At 36.4% G+C, this 24,439-nt stretch overlaps 1 protein-coding gene across 3 annotated transcripts in view; it reads left to right on the top strand.

Annotated features, from left to right (window-relative positions):
* The window catches only part of LOC145690736 (ninjurin-2-like), a 125,253-nt gene that overhangs the window by 49,861 nt on the left and 50,953 nt on the right, over positions 1 to 24,439 (top strand). The window contains exon 1 of one of the 3 annotated variants that reach the window (XM_081765917.1): positions 4,202 to 4,632. The exons of the other annotated variants lie outside the window; for them this stretch is intronic. Within the exon in view, the coding sequence (XP_081622043.1) occupies positions 4,617 to 4,632 (16 nt within the window). The 5' untranslated portion in view covers positions 4,202 to 4,616. Of the gene's footprint in view, positions 1 to 4,201; positions 4,633 to 24,439 lie in introns of those variants that run through there. 3 annotated transcript variants of the gene reach the window in all.

Here is a 24,439-nt window from a genome sequence, read left to right as displayed (position 1 = left end):
CTGTAAAATTAGCGGTATTTTAATTTCGCCGGGATGAAGACTCTTAATGCTAGAGCGTTCACTTCTAGTGTATGGGGAAACTAGTTCGATCCTAGCCAAGTGGATTTTATGGTGGATAAACACCGTGTACGTGGGTTTTCTCAGGGTTCTGTCGTTTTCTGCCACTTTCTTCATTCCACCATTGCATTTATTTCTGATCACCACAGTCTCCTTAAGCCTAGCCGACATAAACGTGGAACGTAAAACGTACAAGATTTCATTCCATTTCATTTCAAAGTATGTACAGCTCCCTCGTGGCTAACATGTAAGTGCCCAGCGGTTAGATGCGCCTTGGCGAGGGAGACCCGCGTTTGATTTCCGGCGGGAGGTTATTTGGTAAAAATTCCCCTTTAAGCTGTAGGTTCACGTCTTATATAGCCTCGCTGCTGAAAAGGACGCTAAACTGAAAATCAAATTAAAGTATATAGTATTATTCTGCTCCTTGTAGTCTATCGTCTGATATATTTTTATATTGGGTAATATTTTCGTTAAGTAGCTAGAATTTAAAATTAAATGGCGTCGTCTTGCTGGTGTTGTAATGATGACGGTATATTTCAGTTCAATTTCATCTCAATAAGTGACATGGTTCTCGTAAGCATCAGTTTTAAGGGTTACCAATTAATTCGTTTTTCTCCAGGCCCCTATGTCTTATTTTTGGACATATTTTTTCTTTAAATATTAATAATATTGTAGTTTCTGTTTTTTCTTTCCTTGGTATAACATTAGCTCTGATAACATTTGGGGAAATTCAGGTTAATATTAGCATAACTCTGTATTTAAAAGGCTTTCGTACTTAGTTGAAAACTCATTTACATCTAAATATCTTGAACGTATTTTTTTTCCCCTTGACGTATAGGTTTGGTTTTCTGCATAACTTCACTCTATTCTGCAGCACCGTTTTACACAGGGTGTTGAAAACCAGTGGCGAATCTACACTAGGGCCGGGGGGCCTAGGCCCGACAGTATTTTTAGCGACAAAAATAATTTGAACTGATAATTTCGAAAGTTCACAGTAAACTCATGATATACCTATCGTAGTCTGGGTTCTGGCTCTCCCCCCTCCCTCCGACTTCTTACCTTCTAGATTTGCCACTATTGGAAACCGAAAAAAAAAACAACAAACAAATATAGAAAAACAGAGGGAACTTGGTTCTTTTAGCTTTTAATATCTCTTTTTAACTTAATGTGGAATCCAAACCAATGAGTGTGCAAATGGTAATCATTTTAGCCACGAGGAGTGGCGGAAGCAAAAGAAGAAAAAAAATGCAAAAAACACGAAACAAAATTATTCGACTAAATTTGTGCTTCTATAATTTTTGTTCTTTTATATTTGAAAAATTAGTAGTACCCCAGGTTTCATTGCAGACGGCCTTGTTTTCGATTTCTCATAGCCTATGAATAGTTACATGAATTAAATTTTAACAATAAAATATACGGTAATGAGGACAGGGGCGGATCCAGGGAGGACAATCGCCCCCAAGAGGAAACTTTCTTATTTTTTATATAAATAAAACCCATCCCAGAGTTTGGGGCTCTTAAAACTAGCTCTAAGTAGCAGTATTACAACCCACCGCCCCCCAGAAGTTTGTCCTGGATCCGCCCCTGAATGAGGGTGTATTCTTCGAGGATACAGACTTCATATCGGATTTCGACAGACTAATGCGTGCCATAATTATATTCGGCACTGAGAAGCTTCCCTAGTAAAATAATCTTTCAGTTTAACGTCCCACGTTTATGCACGCTAAGGAAGACGGGTGATTATGCCAAGTGAATGACGATGGAAGAATTGGTACAATGAGAAGGTGGGAGGAAACGGGAGTACCCGGAGAAAACCCACGGATATGATCTTGTCCATCTCATACTTACTTTGTCGGGAATCGAACCAAGAATCCCATACACCAGAGGTAAGCGTTCTAACAATGAGACATCGTGCCCAGAGCCGTGGCTAGGGGAGAGGGGCAAGCGGGGCGGTTGCCCCTGGCGCTGATAGCAAGGGAGCACCGAACGAGCAAGAAAAAAAGAAAAGTGTTAGAAATTAGTAAACGACGCGGCGCCCCATAAAAGTTCTAGCGCCTTATTAAATCAATATCGTTGTCAGTTTTCAAAGAAATAAATTTGGTAAAAAAAGAATTTTTGCTCGCTTCGCTCCCAACCCAAGCGTTTCAATAAGAGCTACAAGTTTCACTTATTACTTAAAAAAAAAAAGATATTATATAGAGATATATAGATTTCTTAATGACGATGTGATATACAAGGTGCCGAGTAGGGATGCGCATGAGACGAGTCGAGACAGGATTTTCCAGACAAAATTCGAGTCGAGACACGACTCTTCCAATAGAGAAATATACATTTTATTGAGTTGAGACATCACTTTTGCAGCATATTTTCGAGACGAGACAGCCACAAATCTTCTGCGCATCTCTAGTGCGGAGTAATGATTTATAGTGTACGCACGAGCATTTTGAATATCAGAAATAATATAAGTCTGAAATATGTCTTCGACGGTTTGATGGTGATTACTTTGCTTAATTAATCACACTTTTCTACCCAATCGGATTAAATCACGACGGAGAAAATGAAGGTATGGAAATGAGAGAAATGAAGAGACACGCAAGCTGCTGTTTGTGTGGGAATATTAAAAATAAAGGTAAACAAGAGGAATAATAACATTTTCGAACTTAAACCAGTTGTGGAATAGGGGCTTAAGGGATCAGAACTTAACGAATTTCGTGTTTTTCAAAGATTGATCATTGCCAGGACTTTTTAATCCATTGAAATATGAAATGCTTCTGATTTGATAGAATTTATTGGGATCATTTCTCTGTCAACTACTTGAATCGCCAGGATTTTTTTGTGCATACGTATCTAGTTGTGTGATATTTTTATCTATCTACATAGATACAAAACATCTACACACATTATTCTGTATGTATTTGTGTTAGTGTATTTTTAATATGTTAATTAACAATAAGTAACCTTAAATTCAGAACTTTCATTCATTAAGAAGTTAAGTAATTACTATAACTTCAAATATATGTAGTAGTCAAATTATATTTTCGATTGTAAATACAAACATTAAACATATTCTTCACATCCATAGATCAATATTGAGAAAATCGCAAAGAAGACTTGTTCTGAATTTTCGTTACATTTCACAAAATATTGTTTACCGTAAAAGAATAGAAACTAAAATGCTATTTGTGTAGTCACGTGCCAAATAAAATTACAGGAGTTAATAATTATTACTGGAAATTAATGCTGTCACCTATTTCGAACATTTAAAATGGACATAATTTCTACTGTATTGAAATTTCTTATTTATTTATTTATTTATTTAACAATCACCAGATACAGCTTAGAGGCCATTTTACACTGGATATCTAACAACAACAATAACAATGGAAAGGATTTGGGAAGGCATCGGCCAGGGCCTGTTTTAGTAGGTACCATCCCGGCATTTGCCTGGTAGGACTGAGGGAAACCCTGGAAAACCTCAGTCAGGATGGTCGGCAGCGGGATTCGAACCCACGATCTGCCGAATGCGAAGCCAACATTCTACCACTTGAGCTACTATCGGTAGTATGAAACGTTGTAAATAGATGTAAATTTCCATAACTGTTCTACAAGTAGTTCTATCAAAAATAAAATGAATACATTTTCGTGGAATATTTGTATGACTTTCCCTGGAATCATTCACAAAATAATTCGCGAATCTTTTAAGGGTGAATATAAGGCCGGCAAAACTGAACTTCGAGCTATATTTTCAGGATGCCGCGGCTGTCTTCTGTAACAAAACGTCAAACAAACGCAGCACTTTTCTTTGAAGAATCTTTATTTCAAACTTGGGTCTTATGTTATTGTTAGAATCATATGCGCTTATAGATGTAATATCTATAGCAATAGACGTCTATAAATGTTATAGGCCTAATCTCCCTCTCCCAACATACGCTACTGCGTTTCGCAACACGTATCTGTAACACTGCCCTTTCCGAGGAGGCAGTCCACCTCAAGTTCAGATTCCATTTTAAAATCGATAAGTACCATCTCATATAGTATTACAAGGAAAAGAGTATATATCTTTTCCTATGTGAAAGCAAGAAATAATGTGTAGTACTTGACAACACTGTTTAGGAAATTTTGTTTGCTTTCCCTCGGTGCATTATCAGCAGACAGGATATTCTTTTTCTATGATGTTATTGGTTCTCTTTTACGCATAGAAACTGCAGTCAATAGACCACTAGGAGAAGACCACTAGGAAAAGATTCGAATCTACACACTTGCTTCCTGAAGTTCACGTTAAAAGCAGTTAAGAGGTACAAAAAGTGTTATATTCACTGATACAGCATCGTAGTCTTTGATTTGTAGTTGTACACAAGTTATGATGGTTTGACATATTTCCCCTGACTGTTGCCAATGACTACATAATTTACCTAACTGCTTCTAAAATTCAGTAAACATCGTTTGTCGCTGATTCCAAGGACGTCTACACCATCTTCGTTGTCCATCAACGTTACGAACATTTACCATCGCTTTCTCTACAGTGTTTAGCTTGAATAAAGTGTTCCTATCAGCTTAAAATGCTTCGATTCAGAGGTAAGTGTGCATAATTCTGCTCTTGCGATACTTACATAAACCTATTTCGTGGGAATATTTACTCCCAAGAATACATTTACATTAATCCTGTCCGTTTCTTCCTCCTTATCAGAATTAATAGCACTTGTTTTGTAATTCATTTTTTTAAATGTATATTCGTTACTCTTCGTGGCATCTTTTGAACGGAAGCGATTTTTAAAAATTCTTTTTGAGAATATCTAGAGCGAGTATGTTAATGAAGTGAAGCCATTAACATTTTAACGGCGAGTTACATCCGTCCTATAGTCCACAGAACAACTCTTGAACCAAATAGAATGTTTTTAATTTGTTTGTTTTGTTTTGTTTTGTTTGAATTTGACGGGAGACGTTTTGTTTGAATTTGTTTGAAGGGAGACGTGGACATACTGGTTATAGTGGAATCCGAACCAATTTTTTCGTTCAGCTGTACCCCCACCGGGAATCGAACCCGGGACCCCAGGACCCATCCCCTACATAGGTCCCTGACCACTAGCTACCTACTTCCATTAGTAGTTACGAATTTCTCCAAGTATAGTGCTTGAATAAATTTCTGAAATCGTGTCCATCATTTAGACTTTATCCTGTATGTATAAATAAATACATATGTATATATATTCAAAATGTTGCAATATACAGTAGGAAGTCGAAAAAACCTACTAATTGGGACCACAGGTAGTTCGGATTTTCAAATTGTTCAGAATGACCAAGAAAATGCCATTTAGACTTAAATATACTGTACGGTATGCTCCTTTATCGATACAGTGGTTATACATTACATACAGAAATTACAATACCGTAGGTAAGGCTGCTTACATTTAATATTTCCGAAGAACTTGCTCATACACTAAATTAAACTGTTCTTGTAACTAACACTTAAAACTTAACATACCTAACGATGAAGGCCTAAGGGAAAATAAAAATAAAAATATGTATGACAAACAGTTACATATGAATGAGCTTTTGTAAAAGCACTGAATTCAGACAACACCGACGGACAACCCTTCGTCACACAAAATGTAAAAAGCTTCTAGGGATCGCTTTCGGATTTTTGATGTTCGGATTATCGACGTCCTATTGTATTTCAAAAAATGTTCTTACCTTCATAGCTACTAATCAGACGTCAATGATACTTAACGAAAACGTAGTCTAGAATAGTGGTTCTCAACCGATGTGTCGCGACATACTGATGTGTCACGCAGTCCCCTAGGGTGTGTTGCGAAATTTTAGAAATTAAAAATTATGAGAAGTTTACTAATAATTAGTTAAAATCGAGACAGCCTGTACCAGTCAACATCTCCAGCAGTAGCAATAACGCTCAGTGCTATATAGAGTCATTATAAAAACTATTTTTTTCACTATTATAATAAATATTATTATTATTTAAAATATAATTATCAAACAAGTGTGTTAGGATGTCCTAGACGATCAGCAAAGTGCGTCGCCAGTAAAAAAAGGTTGAGAACCACTGGTCTAGAACATACAATATTTTTTTTGATACATTTGGTGCAGGTACCTGATACTGGAGACTGCTAGGTAGGCCCAGATAGCTATCTAACAAACATATTTTTAGGACATTTTCCCGAATTTTCCAGATTTTGTGAATAATGAGGCATGTCTGTGGTATCGTTCGAAACCCTGATTCATTCTGAAGGCAATGACGTACAAACCATAAATCTAAGGTAATTAGAAGACGAACAGGAGCCTCGTAAAAATGTTTCGAACAAAAAAATTGCATTACATTTTGGGTTACAAATATGTATTATCTTCACATCTGTTAACCTATGGGCGAAGGGCATATATTTTGAGGTACTTTACACAAAGGTATCTCCACTCTGGGCTCCTCTAAGGGCGCTCGAAGGTTACTGAATTTTAATTTTCTCGAAAAATCCCTGAAAAATGATCGAATTTTGTGTTCGGGAGGCATGAGTATGATATCATTAGGAATCATGAATCGTTCCAAAGATTATGATGTTCTAACCATGAATCTTAGGTTAGTATATCATTATCTTTAGAATGATTAATTCTTTCTACGAAAATACCGGGATGGTACCTAATATACAGGTCCGAGGCCACTTCCTTTCTTCCCCACTTTCCCGGATAGTGTGCTTGTCGAGGATCATGCCTCATACATGGCAGGCTTAAGGCGTAGATGCCACCAATGCGCAGAAATATATAAATCAATACGAGATAATTGGAGTAGAAGCAGTAGCTTTCCTTTAAAAACTCATAATTTAGGGTGACTTTAGAAATATATTCCCTGCCATAATTGTTCTGTAGTGTTGCCACGAGACGAGACATTTCTCTTGTTTCGTCTCGTCTCGTAAACAAGACGAGGCACGAGACGAGATAGAACCCTTTTAGACGAGACAGACTACTTGTTCCGTCTCGAAAACGAGACGAGACGGGACGTCTCGTGAAATGTCTCGTCTCGTCTGAGTCTCGAAAATCAAAACGCTGGCGGGAATGGGCAAGATTAAAATTGCCAGTGGTCATATAGATTGCAAAAGGAAAATCCCCTTTGTGAGAAAACATGTTGAAAAGCCTTCATAGAAAAATGTCCTCTGTCTATTGAATGAAACAATCGTGATACGTGAGCTTCCAAGAATATCATCCTTAATGTCTTGTCCCCAATTCCCCTTGCTGTAAACTGAGGAATTCTCATTTTTTTCATTTCTGGCTGGAATGATGACAAACAAAGCAACGACAGGAAAGATTTTTTACAAGGTCAAGAAACCGAACTACCACTACCATCTATTCAATTTGAAAACTGGGTAAGGTGTACACTCATTAGAGACTGTAGTTGAAAGTTCTGGCTGAGATGGCGGAAGAGAACAGAACTACACTTGTCTTTATTCTCTGGTGGCGGTATTCTTTTTCTTATATGAACCGAAAACGGCAATTGAAGTATGTCATCTTGCAACTAAAATTCTCTCTCTCTCTCTCTCTCTCTCTCTCTTTCTCTCTCTCTCTCTCTCTCACACACACACACATATATATATATATATACACATAGAAAGACACTTTTACCATTTTACCAATCGCTCGCTTATTATACAGCAGTCACGTTGTAAAATTCACCTCTTCGTTTGGAAGGCGGGCGAAGGACAAAGAAAGCAAAGATATTATCGACGAACCCTTCAAATTGTTAGCTTTCAGCAAATTTATGATACTAATAATAACACTTTAGGTGAAGAGGTTTTACAAGGGAACCTTCGTTTTGTTACGCGGAAATGTTTGATCTGACCAGAGTGCGAAATTGCCCTCTGCTTTCATGTTGAGAGGAGGGGAATACTTCCCTTTCCTAATGAATAATATTCATTAGGACCTGAATTATCTTCAGAAATGGTTTCTTGCAGAGTGTAAAGAACATTTGGTGTAATATTCATGGAACTCCGTTGAAAGCAGAAAATATCATGAGAATGATCAAAATTCGAACATTGAAGAACATAATTGACAGAAAAGAAATAGGATACCCAAACCATATTTTTAAACCTGCTATAAAATGTATATCCTATATTTTTACCAATTTCTTACTCCCATGAAAGTATCCTGGGGAAGATATTCTCTCCAATTTTTTCAGACAGAAATCCTTTTATCCCGTACTATCCCCCCCCCCGACACAATACCAAAAAACAAATGCTGTTAAAATCCATACATATGACCCTTCCGGGACTCAACCCGGGTCCTTCAAGCCGATGGTCTATCGCCGCAGACCGCTCGACTTGGTATGAACATATATGTTGTATGATTGCGAATAGATCATGACAATATAAGAAACTTTAATCCAAAATGGCCACCCAAAAATCAACTTTTTTTTAGACCACTAGCTAATCTTTCGTCCGATGTGTCGTTCAGCTCCCATTACTATGACACTTTAAGTAGAGCTTACTATGCAGTAACATATAAAATTTCAATCAAATACTTTCCATTACTCAATAAAATTATTTGGTTTGGATTGTTATGGGTTAACACTGTGAAACCTAAAGGCTGGAATATATGAAATCAAAGTGTACACACATATCTATCTCTCTATTTATGTATATATCTTTCCACCTCTCTCTCTCTTATATATATATGCAGACACTATAAAGCAAGTGGGCTGATAGTATACGATAGTGTCGGGGATGGTGACACCTTTACATTGAACTTTGCTTGTCGTGTAAACATTATTTGACATTAGTATCTTTATCTTCGACGTACCTATGAGCAATTTACTGTATATTCGTGTATTGAAACTGTTGAAACAAATTTCAATGTTTCAGAATGTAAAAAAAAAAAAAAAAAAAAAAAAAAAGCCAGGGTCGAGAAGCCTCAGACAACTAACAGCAGAGATATATTATCTTGTAAACTATTTGTCCTTGCCTTGTGAGCTTATTTGAATTTATTTTTAAGACCTTTAGGCAACTTTGGCGGAATGGATGATGATGGGAAAATTAGTGGAATGAAGAAAGTGGTAGGATACTAGACAACTTCGAGAAAACACACACACTCGAAAAATGAAATGAAATATTTGAGTGTTACGTCCCACAATTATACCGGTTAGGTTAAAGGAGACAGTGATGATGAGTATTGACTGTAATGGTGGAATGAAGAAAGTGGGAAGAAATGGGAGAACCCCGAGAAAACCCACGCACACGGTGTTTGTCCACCACAAAGTTCACTTGGCGGGGGCTGGGATCGAACCCGAGACCCCAAGCACCAGAGGTGAACGCTCTACCATTGAGCCACCGCGGTCCCCACACACATTCAATGTTCGTCCACCACAAAGCTTACATGGCACTAACCGAGATCGAACCGAGTCCAGAGGTGAAGACTTCACGGTGTAGCTACCGTGACATTTCTTGTCTTGTGTGTTCTGGGTAATACTTGTAACTTAGTTGTATCTTGATTAGCATGGTGCAGCCTGCTACATTTTACTTTCGTTCCAATGGAATGGTGATATATTTTTTTACGAGACAAGACGAGACAAAACGAGACAAACGATACTAGACGGGACGAGACGGGACAGAACCTCTCGAACAGCCTAAAGTCTCGTCTCGTGGCAACACTATCGTTCTGTGTAACGCTTCTGGATAGCCAATAAAATGTGAAGCCTTACCTTCACATCACTTACGATACACCTGTGCGAAACAATAACAGTCGAAGTATGTATCTCTGTGTATGTGTGAAGGAAGGGGGAGACAGAAAACGACTCTTCAGACTGAAATGTTTCGACTTCGAGAGTTCACACATGTGAATATCCATAATTACTAAACTCTGTAAGATTTGGGATACTGTTTACCACTAATTCACTTATAATTAGGCCTACATATAAAATATGTATATGTTAAACAGCCCTACGTATGAGTTACTGTCAATAATCCGAAAACTTCTGACAATAGTGAAATTTTATTAATCTCAAGTAAGGTTTCAGTGACAGGGAATTTTATTCCAAAAATGTTTAGTAGGGGGAATTGCCCCTGATCCCCGCTATTATTTCGTACCCTAAGATGCCCATCTCCAAGGATTTGTGCTCAAACTCCCAAATTTACTACTCTCTTTCGCAAATTTACTATTGTCCTCCCAAAATTTACTATTCTCCTCCCCAAATTTACTATTTTCTTCCCCAAATTTACTATTCCTCTCCAAATTTACTATTGTCCTCTCCAAATTTACTATTGTCCTCCCAAAATTTACTATTCTCCTCCCCATATTTACTATTCTCTTCCCCATATTTACTATTCTCTTCCCCAAATTTACTATTCTCTTCCCCAAATTTACTATTCCCTCTCCAATTTTACTATTGTCCTCCCTCCCCAAATTTACTATTCTCCTCCAAATTTACTATTTTTCTTCCAAAATTTACTATTCTTCTTCCAAAATTTACTATTCTCTTCCCCAAATTTTCTATTCCCTCTCCAAATTTACTATTGTCCTCCCCAAATTTACTATTCTCTTCCCCAAATTTACTATTCTCTTCCCTGAATTTACTATTGCCTTCAAATTTACTATTTTTCTTCGCAAATTTACTATTCTGCTCCCCAAATTTACTATTCTTCTCCCTAAATTTACTATTCTCTTCCCCAAATTTACTATTCTCTTCCCTGAATTTACTATTCCCTTCAAATTTACTATTTTTCTTCGCAAATTTACTATTCTGCTCCCCAAATTTACTATTCTCCTCCCTAAATTTACTATTCTCTTCCCCAAATTTACTATTCTCCTCCCCAAATATACTATTCTCCTTCCCAAATTTGCAATCTTTCCGTTCCAGATTTACTCGTACAGTAGCTGGTAAAGCTTAACGTTCCTGTTTCACCGCGGAATGTATATGAGACATAAACTTAGAATTTAAGATGGTGGGATCCTACTCGTCTTAATGGTTCCCATCAGAAATCGAAATTTGAATCACATGCACCAAAGTTACATGTGCTAGACACTAGATCAGTGAAGGAGGGCTATGAGATTTACTTTCAAAATAGAATCTGAACTACTTCACGGGCTCTTGTGAGACAGTAATAGAACGGGTCATGCACTTCAAACCCGTGACCCAAACTAGTAGGGATGGGTTTATGTCTTAATCGATCCTAATTAATGGATTCAGATCACGTGATGACTCTGATTGGTTGTTAGAGGTCACGGTTTTAGGCCATACCCCATGGGAAATTCAAATGTAGCCCTGCCGCCTAGATCACGTGGTGTGACGTCATGAGGTCACATGGTCTTTGGTCTAAGATCATGTGATCTCTAAGAACCAATCAGAATCTTCATGTAATTTGAATCAGCGTCGAATGGGACTTAACGGGATCCTTGCTACTCCCAGAAGCAGTTAAGACCCGTGACCCAATTACTCTGATACCATTAAATTTCATCATACCGAGGGAGAGTTTAACGACCATGATCTTTTCTCTCTTTTTTTTTTCACTCAATCTATGTTTTTTCTATCTCTTTCTTTGTGTGTGTGTATCAAAGCATTAGTGCATGGTCTATGAGAGAACAATTACGTGAGAATCGCAGAAAATAAAAGTTATATATATATATATATATATATATATATATATATATATATATATATATATATATATATATATATAAGGAATGTCGAAATCAACGGGAGTAACCTAAAAGTATGATTTCCTGCTGGGCGTGAAGAGCGAGCAAGAGGGCTGCAAGCTACTGATAGAAATAAACTACATTTCTAGCTACAATCATTACGAATGTTATGACAAACAGCCGTTAAATTAAACATGAAATGAAATCTTTCAGTTTAATGTTCCACGATTATGCCCTTTAGGCTGCAAGATTAGAATTAGAATGTAGGTTTCTGGGATCTCGGCAACTATGGCCGTGTTAGTCCGTCGCGTATGAGAGATGACGTCCCTCGGCGATCACACTATCCGAGGGAAAAGAAAGGAAAAAGGATTGGGAAAGGAAGAAAGCTGTCTTGGACCTGTATGTTAGGTGCCATCCCGGCATTTATCTGGTGGAAATGAGGAAAACCTCACTCAGGAAGGCTGGCTCGAAAAAACCTTTCACACTTTTTCGGCCAAATGTTCTCACTGGTCGGAATCGAATCCAGGACCGCTCGCACCAAAGACGAGAGCGCTAGTGATTATGCTAACGCTGCGCGGGGCCAGGATGACGGAAGACGTGGTAGAATGAGAATATGGAAGGAAACGGGAGTACCCCCAAGAAAATCCACGGACACGATGTTGTCCACCACAAACCTACTTGGTCGGGAATCGAACCAAGGACCCAACGCACCAAAAGTAAGCGCTGTATCACTGAATCACCGTGCTTCCTAGCCGTTAGATTAAATACTGTATAAATGTTGTTTTATTAAGAGAAAAGTTGGTTTAAAAATACTGCGTTAAAAGATATGCAAAAAATTTTGCTGCAAATAAATATAAATCGGTAAGAATATGGAATTTTTATTATTATTTGCTATCACTGATATAATAAAAACAAATAGGGATTTTTTTAAAGTCTCGTACGCCGTATACTCTCGTCTACCCTCCATTATACCCCTGCGTGCACGTTATTAGCTTTGTAATCGGTGCCTTGCCTTCACATCGATATCTATTTGTGGTTTTCTACTTCTGAGAATTCGCCACTAGCACACAAGTTCCCGACCGTTTCGTTCTTCACGCTACAGTGCACGCTTTTCTGGCACAAATTGGGCGGACTACCCAAACAAAACATGCAGGTAATGAAGTCACAAATATGCAGTGTTAACGAAGTAGTCGTTTTCCGCTCACGGCGTCTTCGATGTTTTATGATCAGCCATATTTAAATTAAAGAACAAAAATATTACTGGACTGGAGCAAAAAAAGAAAAAAAATATTATACCAGGAGCGTTCAAGTCAAACCGGGACTTCTCTCTTTGCCCCTATCCAAGCCGAAAGCGGCAGAAATCAACCACTTGTGGTTTTCGAAGTTAAATGCTATAGAGTAAAAAACAGTACTAGATAGAGAGAAGCGGTTTTGTGCAATCAATTATCTAGTATCACCTCCGGCTTCAATATTGAGAAAATATAAAACCATACAAATCAAACTTCTTTACGTTGTATAGAAGTTACATTGCTACTTGTTTCGAAAATGTTTCCCCTCCCCCCTTAATGTAATACCTCTTTTAAAGAATCAATTTCACAAAAACACTAGCTGCACATCGTACATCTTCAAACGAACTCATTCAATTTTCATCAAACTTAATGTAGTGGTAATCGATGACGTGCTTAGTATACATGTGAAATATATTTTCCTCTACAAATCTTTATTACTCGAACAATCAAAGTTGGGGTTTAGATTGCTTCAAATTTCCTTTACAATAATAATAATAATAATAATAATAATAATAATAATAATAATAATAATAATAATACATATATTAAAATGCCAGGTTTATATGTTTGTCTCCAAAGCAAAGTTTGTTTGCTTGTCTCCAATCCTTTCGGCAATGATATCTCGAAGACTACAATTGCTAAAAACGTGCCGTTTTCACTGGTCGATTCCAAATTTTGTGTAGATTGACAAATTCTAATTGAATATTTAAAAAAAAAAAAAAACATTGCTGTTATATTTTTATTACATTTATTTTGGGTACATTGGACGTCTTGAAATTTAAAAAATGTAAGACATGTTAAGTTCCAACATTCCAACACCACGCAGTTGTAGATTGGGGTTATATACTACTCAGGCGTTTATTTCATGGCCAAATGATGAAAAGCGAAGGATAACCATTTCTCCAATCTAAGATGAATCTTCTTTGTTTGGAGTGTTTTGCCCAATGAACACCATATATCACTGACATAATTAATTGTGTGTGTAAAATATTTGCTTATTACATACTGCATGTAAGAAGAAAGAAAATACTGATCATACATGAGTTAGAAACTCTAACCGCAATTAGGCTCAAATCTTGCTAACGGTTCGAGATGAAAAAAAATAATCGAAAAAGTTTCCCCTTTATGGTATCCATTGCCGATTTTTATCAAGACGTCTTTCACTTGTGTCTGTAAAGGGACATGTAAAGATGTTGTGAGGAATGACAAGGAGATTCATGCTCTTATGTGAATGATTCGCTGTGTTTCAAGTTCAGCTAATAATAATAATAATAATAATAATAATAATAATAATAATAATAATAATAATAATAATAATAATAATAACTTTTATTTATAATCAAGGTTCACTACATTGAAGAAATCTGTTATTAAAGCTAAATTTGAGACATAAGAAAGTTAATGATCAGACGATTGATTATGTATGTTGTAAATGGGGTGTAATAAATATTTGCTAAGTCAATGAAGGACGAATACGGAATCTTCCTAGAGTTTACATATTTGAGAAAAGTTTTCTTTTGTTCTTTTTAAAAGAATATACTAAAATTTAAATGTAAAGGAATTTCTTCATTGATGGATTGATGGAGAGTAAGAAAGTGCTTGTCAAATTTAAGAAAATATATTTAAACATTTTCAGAGCCAGGCGTTCATTTACTAGTCGGGTCTAGAAACCCAGAATTTTGAGGCATATTTTACATAATTTTTGGCATGAATGTAGTGCCTACAGGTAAAAAAAAAAAAATAAATAAAAAAATACACTTGTTATAGTCTGAAAATAACTTTTCCAAGGATATCTTAATAAATGAGAAATAAGTCTGAACACCAATATCCGTAATTTTGCGGCCACCGCCTTAGTGTAGAGGTCTGCACGGGCTCGGGCCAAACACGTGGGCCGGGCTCGTATCTACAAAGTATATATAACTTCGGGCTCGGGCCGTGTTTTTAAATATATAACCATATTTCTCGGGCCTTTTCGGGACCAACTTTGTAAATATACTGTACAACGATATATATTGCACCGTTGTTTCGGAAGAACTTTTAAACTACAAGCGCAAAATTAAACCTCTAATTGCTGTAAATAAAAATACAATTTTCCGTTAATTATTAAGCTTCTGTAATTCGGGTTTATTTGATTATCACACGAGCTCGGGCCGGGCTCGGGCCTAAATGCTAAAACATATTTTGGACTCGAGTCGGGCCTTACATTGTAAATTCACGGGTTCGGGCTAAAACTTCAGGCCCGTGCAGACCTCTACCTTAGTGTAGCAAGAACTGAGGCGTTAATGCTGAAGGTTTGCTGTAAGTATACTCAGATTTTTGTTAGGATGGCGCAATGTGCTTACCATAATTAAACAAGTTAGAGGTGGGAACAACGCAACCTTAATAAAATGTGTATCTTTTTTATGAAAGTTTGTCATAATTTAGAATTAAGCAGCTATGCTTATTACCTATATAATAACATATTTTACATTTTTGCTGAATATATTACATATTCTTTCATTTTTTAAAATGTTGTCCATTGTTTGAAGGGCTTCGGGCTGTCAAATGTTATACGACAAAAGGTTCGGCAGGAGATAGACTGTCGTCTTGATTTCTGTCGCGTTACGCGAAGTGCTCGCATACAGTGATCGTAGTTTGAGGGAAATTTCCCTAATGTAGGGAAATTTCGAAAGTAAATTTAGCAAAAAGGGAGAAAGGGATTTTTTGCGATAAAAGTGAAAATTCAGGGAAATGGTCGCGCTGACTGATTGACCAATATGAATCCTTAAATTTTTCTTTGTTTCTCAGAAATAAACCAATAGCAACTTTCGGTATGTATTTCTGTTTGTCTGTTCAAAGTAGTATAATTTTCACCCATTGTTGTCTGGGTGTAGTTGTAAAATAGTGAAAGAAGTAAAAAAAAAAAAAATGCAAATGAATAAAAGAAATGTGATTGGCACTTCCTTTAATATAGCTACATTTAGAGAGCGGATTTTAAGGTGCAGCTCCTTTTCTAAAAATGTGGTTGTTATAACAACCAAGGTTCAAAATATATATTTCCGGGCATAAAACGAACTGAATAAACGGACTTAGTTGGACCTTTTTTGTAACTGTTGCACCTTTATTGTCCCTTTTTTCTCCCTTTAAAAAAAAAAATTAAACAGAAGATATGTTTTATTTTCAATCTGGTTTACACACAACATTCCAAAAATGTAGAAGCAATCTTGACAGATTTGCTAGGAACAAATTTGAACTGAATTTACGAAACAATTCTGACGTAGAAACCTTTTGCAACGTCAACTTCCTTTCTATGTGCTTACAAGATATGCACCACTGGTTTCCGTTGATGTCGAGCGAAGTTTCTTCTCATACAAAGATCTCCTTAGCTCCAAGCGATAGAAACTAACATTCGAAAATATAGAAATGTTGTGCATAATCAAGCATAATGAGTTTCTGAAAACCTAGTAGTATGTAACGGTTTCTCAAGCCACAATATTGCTAAGTTAATGTTTTCTTTTTTCAAGTACCAACTTGGTTGAGTTGATTTTGAGTTTAACGTCCCGTTCAGCAGTGAGGCTATATGAGACGTGGACCTACTGATTAACGTGGAATCCGAACCACATGAGCTCCCGCCGGGAATCGAACCCGGGCCTCCCAAAGTACCAACTTGGTTTTAACCACAATTTTATTAGAAGAATGTTGAATATTGTATAAGTTTATGAGATTAAATAAAACAATTTTGCAATATATGTCAAGTTTAAAGCCAAGATTTTAACAATATTCGCTGGTGTAATGAATAAAGAATGTTCATGTAAGTGCATACTATAGCACTTAATAAAGATATCCTATTTGCACCTTTTTGTTTCAGCTTTTTGAATGATTTTTCAGCACTCTTTCTTCCCTTTTTCCTACCACATTTTTGCACCTTAAAATCCGGTCCCTATACATAATTTCTGTCATATGTATCGGATAGGGATAGGTATCAACAAACGGGAAATTTTGATAAGAAAAGAAAAATTGTTGTGTAATCGAGGGAAATTTTCTTAAGGAAACCTACGAACACTACTCATCGAGTGATGCCAACCTAAAACAATATGAAATCCCATGTCGAGAGGCGAAAAATCCCATGTGAATTTCCCACGTTATACTAATTAAAACTATGCTATAATATTAAAAACTAAATCTTCCTCTGTTACTCACTTTTTACAATATCTAAATGAATAAGCCGTAAATTTCGATCTTCTCGAAAAATCCCATATATGCTGCTTATTATCCCTTTCCGGAAAAATAAGGTCAAAAACTCCCACGATATGGGATTTTTCCCATAGGTTGGCATCACTGTACTCACATAGAACACTTGTGATATGTTTGAAGAAAACTTTAGCGGTTCGTTTTTCTTAGTATATGTCTCACAATAACATATCGCGTCCTTGGAGCGCAAAGGTTCTATGTCCAATTTTAGAAATGTTACAGGAGAGCAAAAATAATGGACACAGGATATATGAGGACATATGGGATAGGACAATATTTCATCCATTATTTCTTGTAAATAATAACGATTTTGTGTGCTTTCTTATCGCCATATGAAAAAGCTCATCATGCGCCATCTATAAGTATAAAAATCTCAATTTCGAAAAAAGTTGGACATAGAGCCTTTGCGCTCTAAGGACGTGATATGCTTGTTAGATTTCACACAATAAATTTCTGAAATCTGGTCCATCATTTTGACTTACCCTGTATTCTTATACATACCATATATTTTAATGTCAAAGGATAACGTAATTCAGTTACTTCGAATGAACATATACATACAGATTATTAGTGTTTTAACGTTCGTATGCTTTAAGAATCCTTATCTTTATTTACTTAAGGAAAAATAAAGCATTTGAAAGAAACAAACGTAATAACAGTTATTGAAAACTTCTAGGTGTCACGCGATTTAAGTTTACAAACTTTTAATCTTATTGTAACTCTACTTTTGTTACGCATATAACGAAGAAGAAAGAAAGCAAAATGATTACATGTGACTGTAGGAGGAATATGAGTATGCTCACACGCACTCGTATATTCCGAAAATATTGAAGAAAGTGCAATTATACAAGTTCAGTATGGCACTTAAGAGGAGAAAAAGTAAAAACTTATCTACAAAGAAAAGAAATGTCAGTCAATGTGTATGTTCGTGTGCTTAATATTTTCCCCCTGCAGATACCTGTTCGTGTTTTGTGGCGCCGTGACGTCTGTCGGTGAAATATTGAACTATTGATTGGAAGAAAGCAACGTGAATATTTGACAACAAAGAAACGATCAGTTGCATAATGGTTGCTTATATCCGCTGTGTAAGCTATATCTGCTCTATGAAAGTATCATTACTTTTGACTAAAAATAGAGCAGAGGCGTTTTTTTCAAACACTTATTTTAGTATATTTTTTTTGTTTTTGTTTTATAGGTCACTTTCTTTTCGAAATTACGACTCCACATTTGATTCCTCCTTGGTGCAACGATTATACTTATAACAGCTTGTAACACTTCTTAAAGCTTTTTTTTTAAAAAAAAAAAAAAGTTTGTAGATTACTATTCTTATCTTTGGTGGATATAAAAATAAGAAAATCTATTTTCAGATATAATCTACTTGTGTATCTACAGTAGTTTGAAAGATTTTTTAATGATAGACTAACGAAGTTTTTTTTTGTTTCACTTCCAAGTGAGCTATTTAAGAAGTTTCTCAAGGATATTTAAAGGTCAGTGGAATTGTAATGACTAACCCCAAGTATGTGAAATGTGGTGTTCCTCAAGGTCTAGCGTTTGAACCACCTTTCTTTAAATGACTGAGCTAGTACAGATATCTATGTAATCATTTTCTTTTCCTCTTCTTCAGCCTGCAAAACATAGAATTTTAATTACTATACCTGTAGCTTAATTAATTTTTTTAAAGATAAATCATTTCACAATCTTCATGCATAACCGGAAGTATTTGCTAAATACACACCGACGTGTGAAAATGAAATGAGATCGTTTAGTTTATGTTCTGTACGGTGAAGGAGATGAATGAATGTGAATAATTTCAAATAATCAATTGAATTAGAATATGGAGGAAAGCGGGAGAATCTTGAGAGAACCACGGACACGATGTTTCTACCACAAATACATCTTCTTGGAATCGAACCAAGGACCCCTTGTACTAAAGGTGAACGCTGTACCATAGAGCTGCCGTGCCCTGTAATTTTGTATGAAGAATCATTATGCATTTTTAGGGGGGAAAACTTAGGAAGCTTAACTCAAGAATTACTGGATTAACCCATTACAATATCATTGAACTTGTTTGTGGATTCATTATCGACATTTTCCATCGTGATCATTTTAACTAATTCTGTGGCCTATGGAACTCGAACATTTAATGCCACGTTCACAAAATCTGCTCACTGATTCCTATGCTTAGCCAACGGAATCCAGTTTCTACTTTGTACTCCTATATCTGCGAGACCCATCTTAATATTGTCCTCCCGTCTGCGCCTAGATCTTCCTAATGGTCGTTTTTTCACAGGGGTGTAGCCAGCAAGTTTGTGTAGGGGGGGCCCGTCGTTTTTGAGGGGGGGCCAGCTACAATGTACAAAGCCAAAAAAATGTGTTGCTGCTAGTGTTTTTGAGGCCTGAAAGAAAGGAAAATTTTGGTTTCCTTCTGGAAAACTAAAAACACTATTTAATTTCTTCTTCTTCTTCTTCTTCTTCTTCTTCTTCTTATTATTATTATTATTATTATTATTATTATTATTATTATTATTATTATTATTATTATTATTATTATTATTATTATTATCCATAAATTATATTCAAGATAGTTTTTATTATGCTTAATCAAGAACTACTGCCCGAGACCAAACGCTATACTTTTGTGCATAACTATAAAGGTAACCAAGAAAGTTCTGTCCCTTTCCCTGGAGGTCTGTGTTCAATTGGACCTCACACCGTGAGTTGAATGCGAGTGGAGATAAGGCGAACGTCAGTTGTTGGTGTGGGTACATCCAACATACTACCTGGCAATTCAGACACACCGTGAACTTGCGTAAAGACAGAGGGAACATGGGACATCCACAGAGCGTCATAAGAGCATGTATGCTGAACGAGTTCAAATGGAGGTCAAACGCCGCTGTAGCGGGACAGAAGATATGCCAGTCCTTTGGTGAGGGTGTCGTGACGACGCGGACATTGCAGCGATGGTTTAACAAGTTTAAGGACGATGACGAAACACCCGAAAACACCACGTGCCAGAATATCAACACATGTACAAAGAGGAACTGGGACTACAATTCAATGTGTGGAGAAACCATTCGGCAGCACATCCATAAACTTGTGAAGCACTACAAGTTGGGTCGATGGGTCTCACATATTTTGACTCCGGGCCACAAGGCAACGCGGCAGTCGCCTGTGTTTATTTACTGTTTCGGAGTCATTTCTGGACAGGGCGTTGACATATGATAAAAAGTGTGTCCTATACGAAGCTCAACGTCGCCGTCATCATTGGTTAGCATCCCATGAACCGATTTCAAAACAGCCGAAACCAGCACTGTACGAGAAGAATGTTCTTCTGTGTGTTTGGAACATCGTGCATCAGGAACTGCTACCAGCTGGTCAGAGTATCAATGCAACTGTGTAGTGTCAGCAGTTGAGCTGTGCTCAACAAAAACTCAAAACTCTGGAGCCATCACTTCTGAATTGCAAATGGGTCCTCATTTACGGGACAACGCTAAGTCCCACGTGACTAGGATGACTCAGGACACCATTTTCCGCCTTGGATGGGAAACAATATTGCAACCACTATATTCCCCGGGTATTGCACCGTCCGATTATCACCTGTTCCATTCTTTGGACAATCACCTTAGAGGACGCCAGTTCAAATCCCTAGTAAAAGTCCAAAATGCACCTGATACTTTCTTCGTTTCACGGCCCACCAAGTTCTACCGCGATGGATTCCATGGCCTTCCAGAACGTTTTCAGAAGTTCGTCGATGCTGATGGGGACTATTTGTGATCTTCCAGGTTAGGTGACATATCGATGTTCGAAGGTGGTGGGTGAAAAAGCAACAAAACTTTTCTTGGTTACCTTTATATTTAAATTTAAGACCTTGTATATAGAACCTATCTAGACAAGATTGATTTTCTTTGAAATTTCACTTAATTTCTTTACGGTTTCCTGACAAAAATATTTATTTATTATTCGTGACTAAAAAACACATAATTATTTTATTACACTGAGTAGAAATACAAGAGAGAGCGAATGAAATCCAAATTGAATAAAATCATTGTTTTTCACTAAATTTTCCATCCTCTATGTCTTTTAAAACACTTGTTAAAGCATATAAAAATATACTGTACTTACAAATCAGTTTAGTACCTTTGTTTTATGGCTGTATTTGTAGTACCTTGTTAAAACGTTTGTCTTCAAACTGTCAAATATAAATCGCAGTAAATTGTGTAATCTGCTGTCACAAAAAAGTATCCTATTTTTCGATCGGTATAAGGAAGAGATACTATACTATTTTTTGATCGGTATGGAAAAACAATATTTCTCCATACTATTTTACCATAAATTATTAATTGTCAATAAACCTTATTACTTTTAAATGAATGAAGCGAGATGATTTTTCTATGATGTTATAAAAGCTGGTCATTTGGGGGGGCCAGGAAACCATTTGGGGGGGGCCAGGAAACCATTTGGGGGGGCCTGGCCCCCCTGGGCCCCCCCTTGGCTACACCCCTGTTTTTTCATTAAATATTCAGTTAAAACTTTGAAAGTGTTTCTACTTTCTTTCATACTGGCTACATGACCTGTTCCATGACCAATAATTTCAAAACATTGTTAAATATTACGGGATCATCACGGTTGCAAATTCACGAAATTAAAACCGCGAGTTCCATAACAGCACAAGTCCACTTTTTGGCACTATATGAGTTGTATCGTTATAATCGTGTAACAGCTCTATCGTTTGACATTCAAAACAACACAGGTTCCCGTATCTTCCACGTGTTACTGATATGTTGAGTTCCATTAGCACACAAGTTCATGGACCTATGTTGTTATGTAAAGCAAACAGTCAAAGCTGCTAAAGCCAGGGATATTGGAAAATACTTGTCCTCAATTTTACCTGCATAGCAGCCTTACTTCCAGAGACTGGTGGACGAGTATGATAAAGATCAGACTCCCAGTGCTGTGGAATGTGGAAGTGAAGTGTGGGATTCTGGTTAAGTGAAGGAAAGATATAAGTAAACTAAGTTATTTGTTGTATTACATTATTTTGAAAATAAAGACTGGGTTTATAGACAGTGATTGCTTGTTTCATTTCCAGGTACTATTGCTTAAACATCAGTATATTCCTTTCCCAAATCAGAGTTATAGTATCTAATACCAATGTAACAGGTTAATGAGTTCCATAATAACACAGGTCGAGTATTTTCATTATTTTATTATGGAAATATTACTTGTAATAGTCGTTATTTTAACACTTAGTGAAATTTGTTATCAGCAAAGTTTAAATATGAAAAAAATTCAATTTCCAAGTTCATATTTGCAAGAAATGTTCAGTTTTTGTTGATTTTCTCAATAGCTCTTCAGCTGGACTTGTGTGATTATGGAAGTCACGGCTTCAGATTTAGCGATTTGTAGCTACTAAGGAAGAAATTAATCGGACAAAAAAATACAACAAACACTACTAAACGTTTATAGTTCTTCGAAAAAATTGTCTCTAGTACCGGACATTAGTCAAAGCTGCAGAGAAAGACCTGGATCAGCCATTGAAGATCCCATCCACACCTCGAATGGGAGCAGACTAGAAACTTTCGTTTTGCAGTAGAACCTCGCGACTTTTTCTTTTTAACATCGCACAGTGATACCTCTTAGGCTAAGCGAGACGATTGATTCTTGAAAGTGAATGACTGTGAATAGAAATCGGTGAAATAACAATTAGATGAAACGAGGGAACCTCATCAAAACCCACAGACATGCTGTTGTCTACTAGAAATTATCTTCCCCTGGGATCCCTCTTACCAGGGACGAGCTCTGTAGACTCCCATTTTTTCCTGTATAACTTTGCGAGTTTCATTAGTAATAGGCAAGGACATAGACAACAGATTCTGTTTCGCCATCATAATAATCTTTCCCTGAAATACAGAGTATGATTTGCTGCAGGTTCTTGTGGTTAAATATTGTTTAGAGCTATAGTCCTTCCAAATCAGATATTCCATGTAGAATTGCCATCAAATAACGAAATATGCGAAAAGTTTGCACACCAGAAATTTTAGGTGCTAAATGAAGATATACAAGCGAGTGAAGTCCGTTTCACAGTGCTGAACTACAGCAGACTTCTAAACTATACGAATTCAATACTCTAATTGTAGTACCTATACATATATAGCTACTAGTTGCAATAAATTAATAACATTAAAGATAGAACCTGTTCCTCGGACGCTGAATCCTTATCAAAAGACCGTTACGTGCATAAAACGTGGAAACGCATTTAAGGTGGATCACCACCCGGAAGTCAGTACATATTTTAGCACATTGCCTTAACTACTGCACAATGAAAAATTACATATTATAAATATTGTACTATAAGATAGACTAATGTTTCAGCTACAGCACAAGACACTGATTCATTTGGTTGTCTTCTGATATCGAAAAATGTAACAAATAAAAGAAAATATTTGATTCGTTTTACAATGAGCACACAAGATGGCACTTGCTGTAAAATCTTACTAAAAGGGCTCTGTTTTACGAAATGTTTATTTGTATGTGTAAAATGTTTTAAAGTAACGATCTTATTACGAAATAGATATATTTTTTGACCGTTTTTCGTGTTATGTTTCATATTTTATTTAAATATTAATTTACATTTAAGGAAATAGATTTCGAGACGAAACTTGCGCAGAACGCCATAATGCGTTGTTGCCAAATTTGTACGCTTACTGTAGTAGTCATAATAAGAAAATTCCTGGATTCTAGCGTTGCAGTTCGAGAAGGGAAATTGCGGTAAGGGTCGAAAACTAATTTCTCTAGTAAGTATTCAAGCAGAATTCCATGATTACTCCCTTTATTATCTGGCATCAGTAAACAGTCGACACTATCTGGCAACGCCACACTATTTAAGCAGCGGTTAGCATAGCACTAGGAACATCTAATGATCCACCTTAAATGTTAAATTAAATTCTCTTCACGATCACGATGTTCTCCCTCAAAAGTAGAAAAAGATCCAGCCAGCTAGCAAATGTGATGCTAAATTATAGCCTCATTGAGTAATTGAACTATTCGATCTTGTTTAGGGCATCTAAGTTTTATAAGAAAATTTTCTGAAGTGTCTGTTCTTCCCAACGGGGAATACAGGTTTGTGGAAAATATTTGAACCTTCTTTCCTTCTTAGAATATGTGCTTTAATGAAAGCACAATGATTAAAAAAAAAAAAAAAAAAAAAAGATACTCTTTTTGACAAATTTTGAATCCCT

The sequence above is a fragment of the Thermobia domestica genome, chromosome 7 (genome assembly GCF_964235325.1).
Source record: "Thermobia domestica chromosome 7, izTheDome1.hap1.1, whole genome shotgun sequence".
Lineage (NCBI taxonomy): Eukaryota > Metazoa > Arthropoda > Insecta > Zygentoma > Lepismatidae > Thermobia > Thermobia domestica.
Note: the sequence above shows the minus strand (reverse complement) of the source record. Positions and strands in the feature narration are given on the sequence as shown.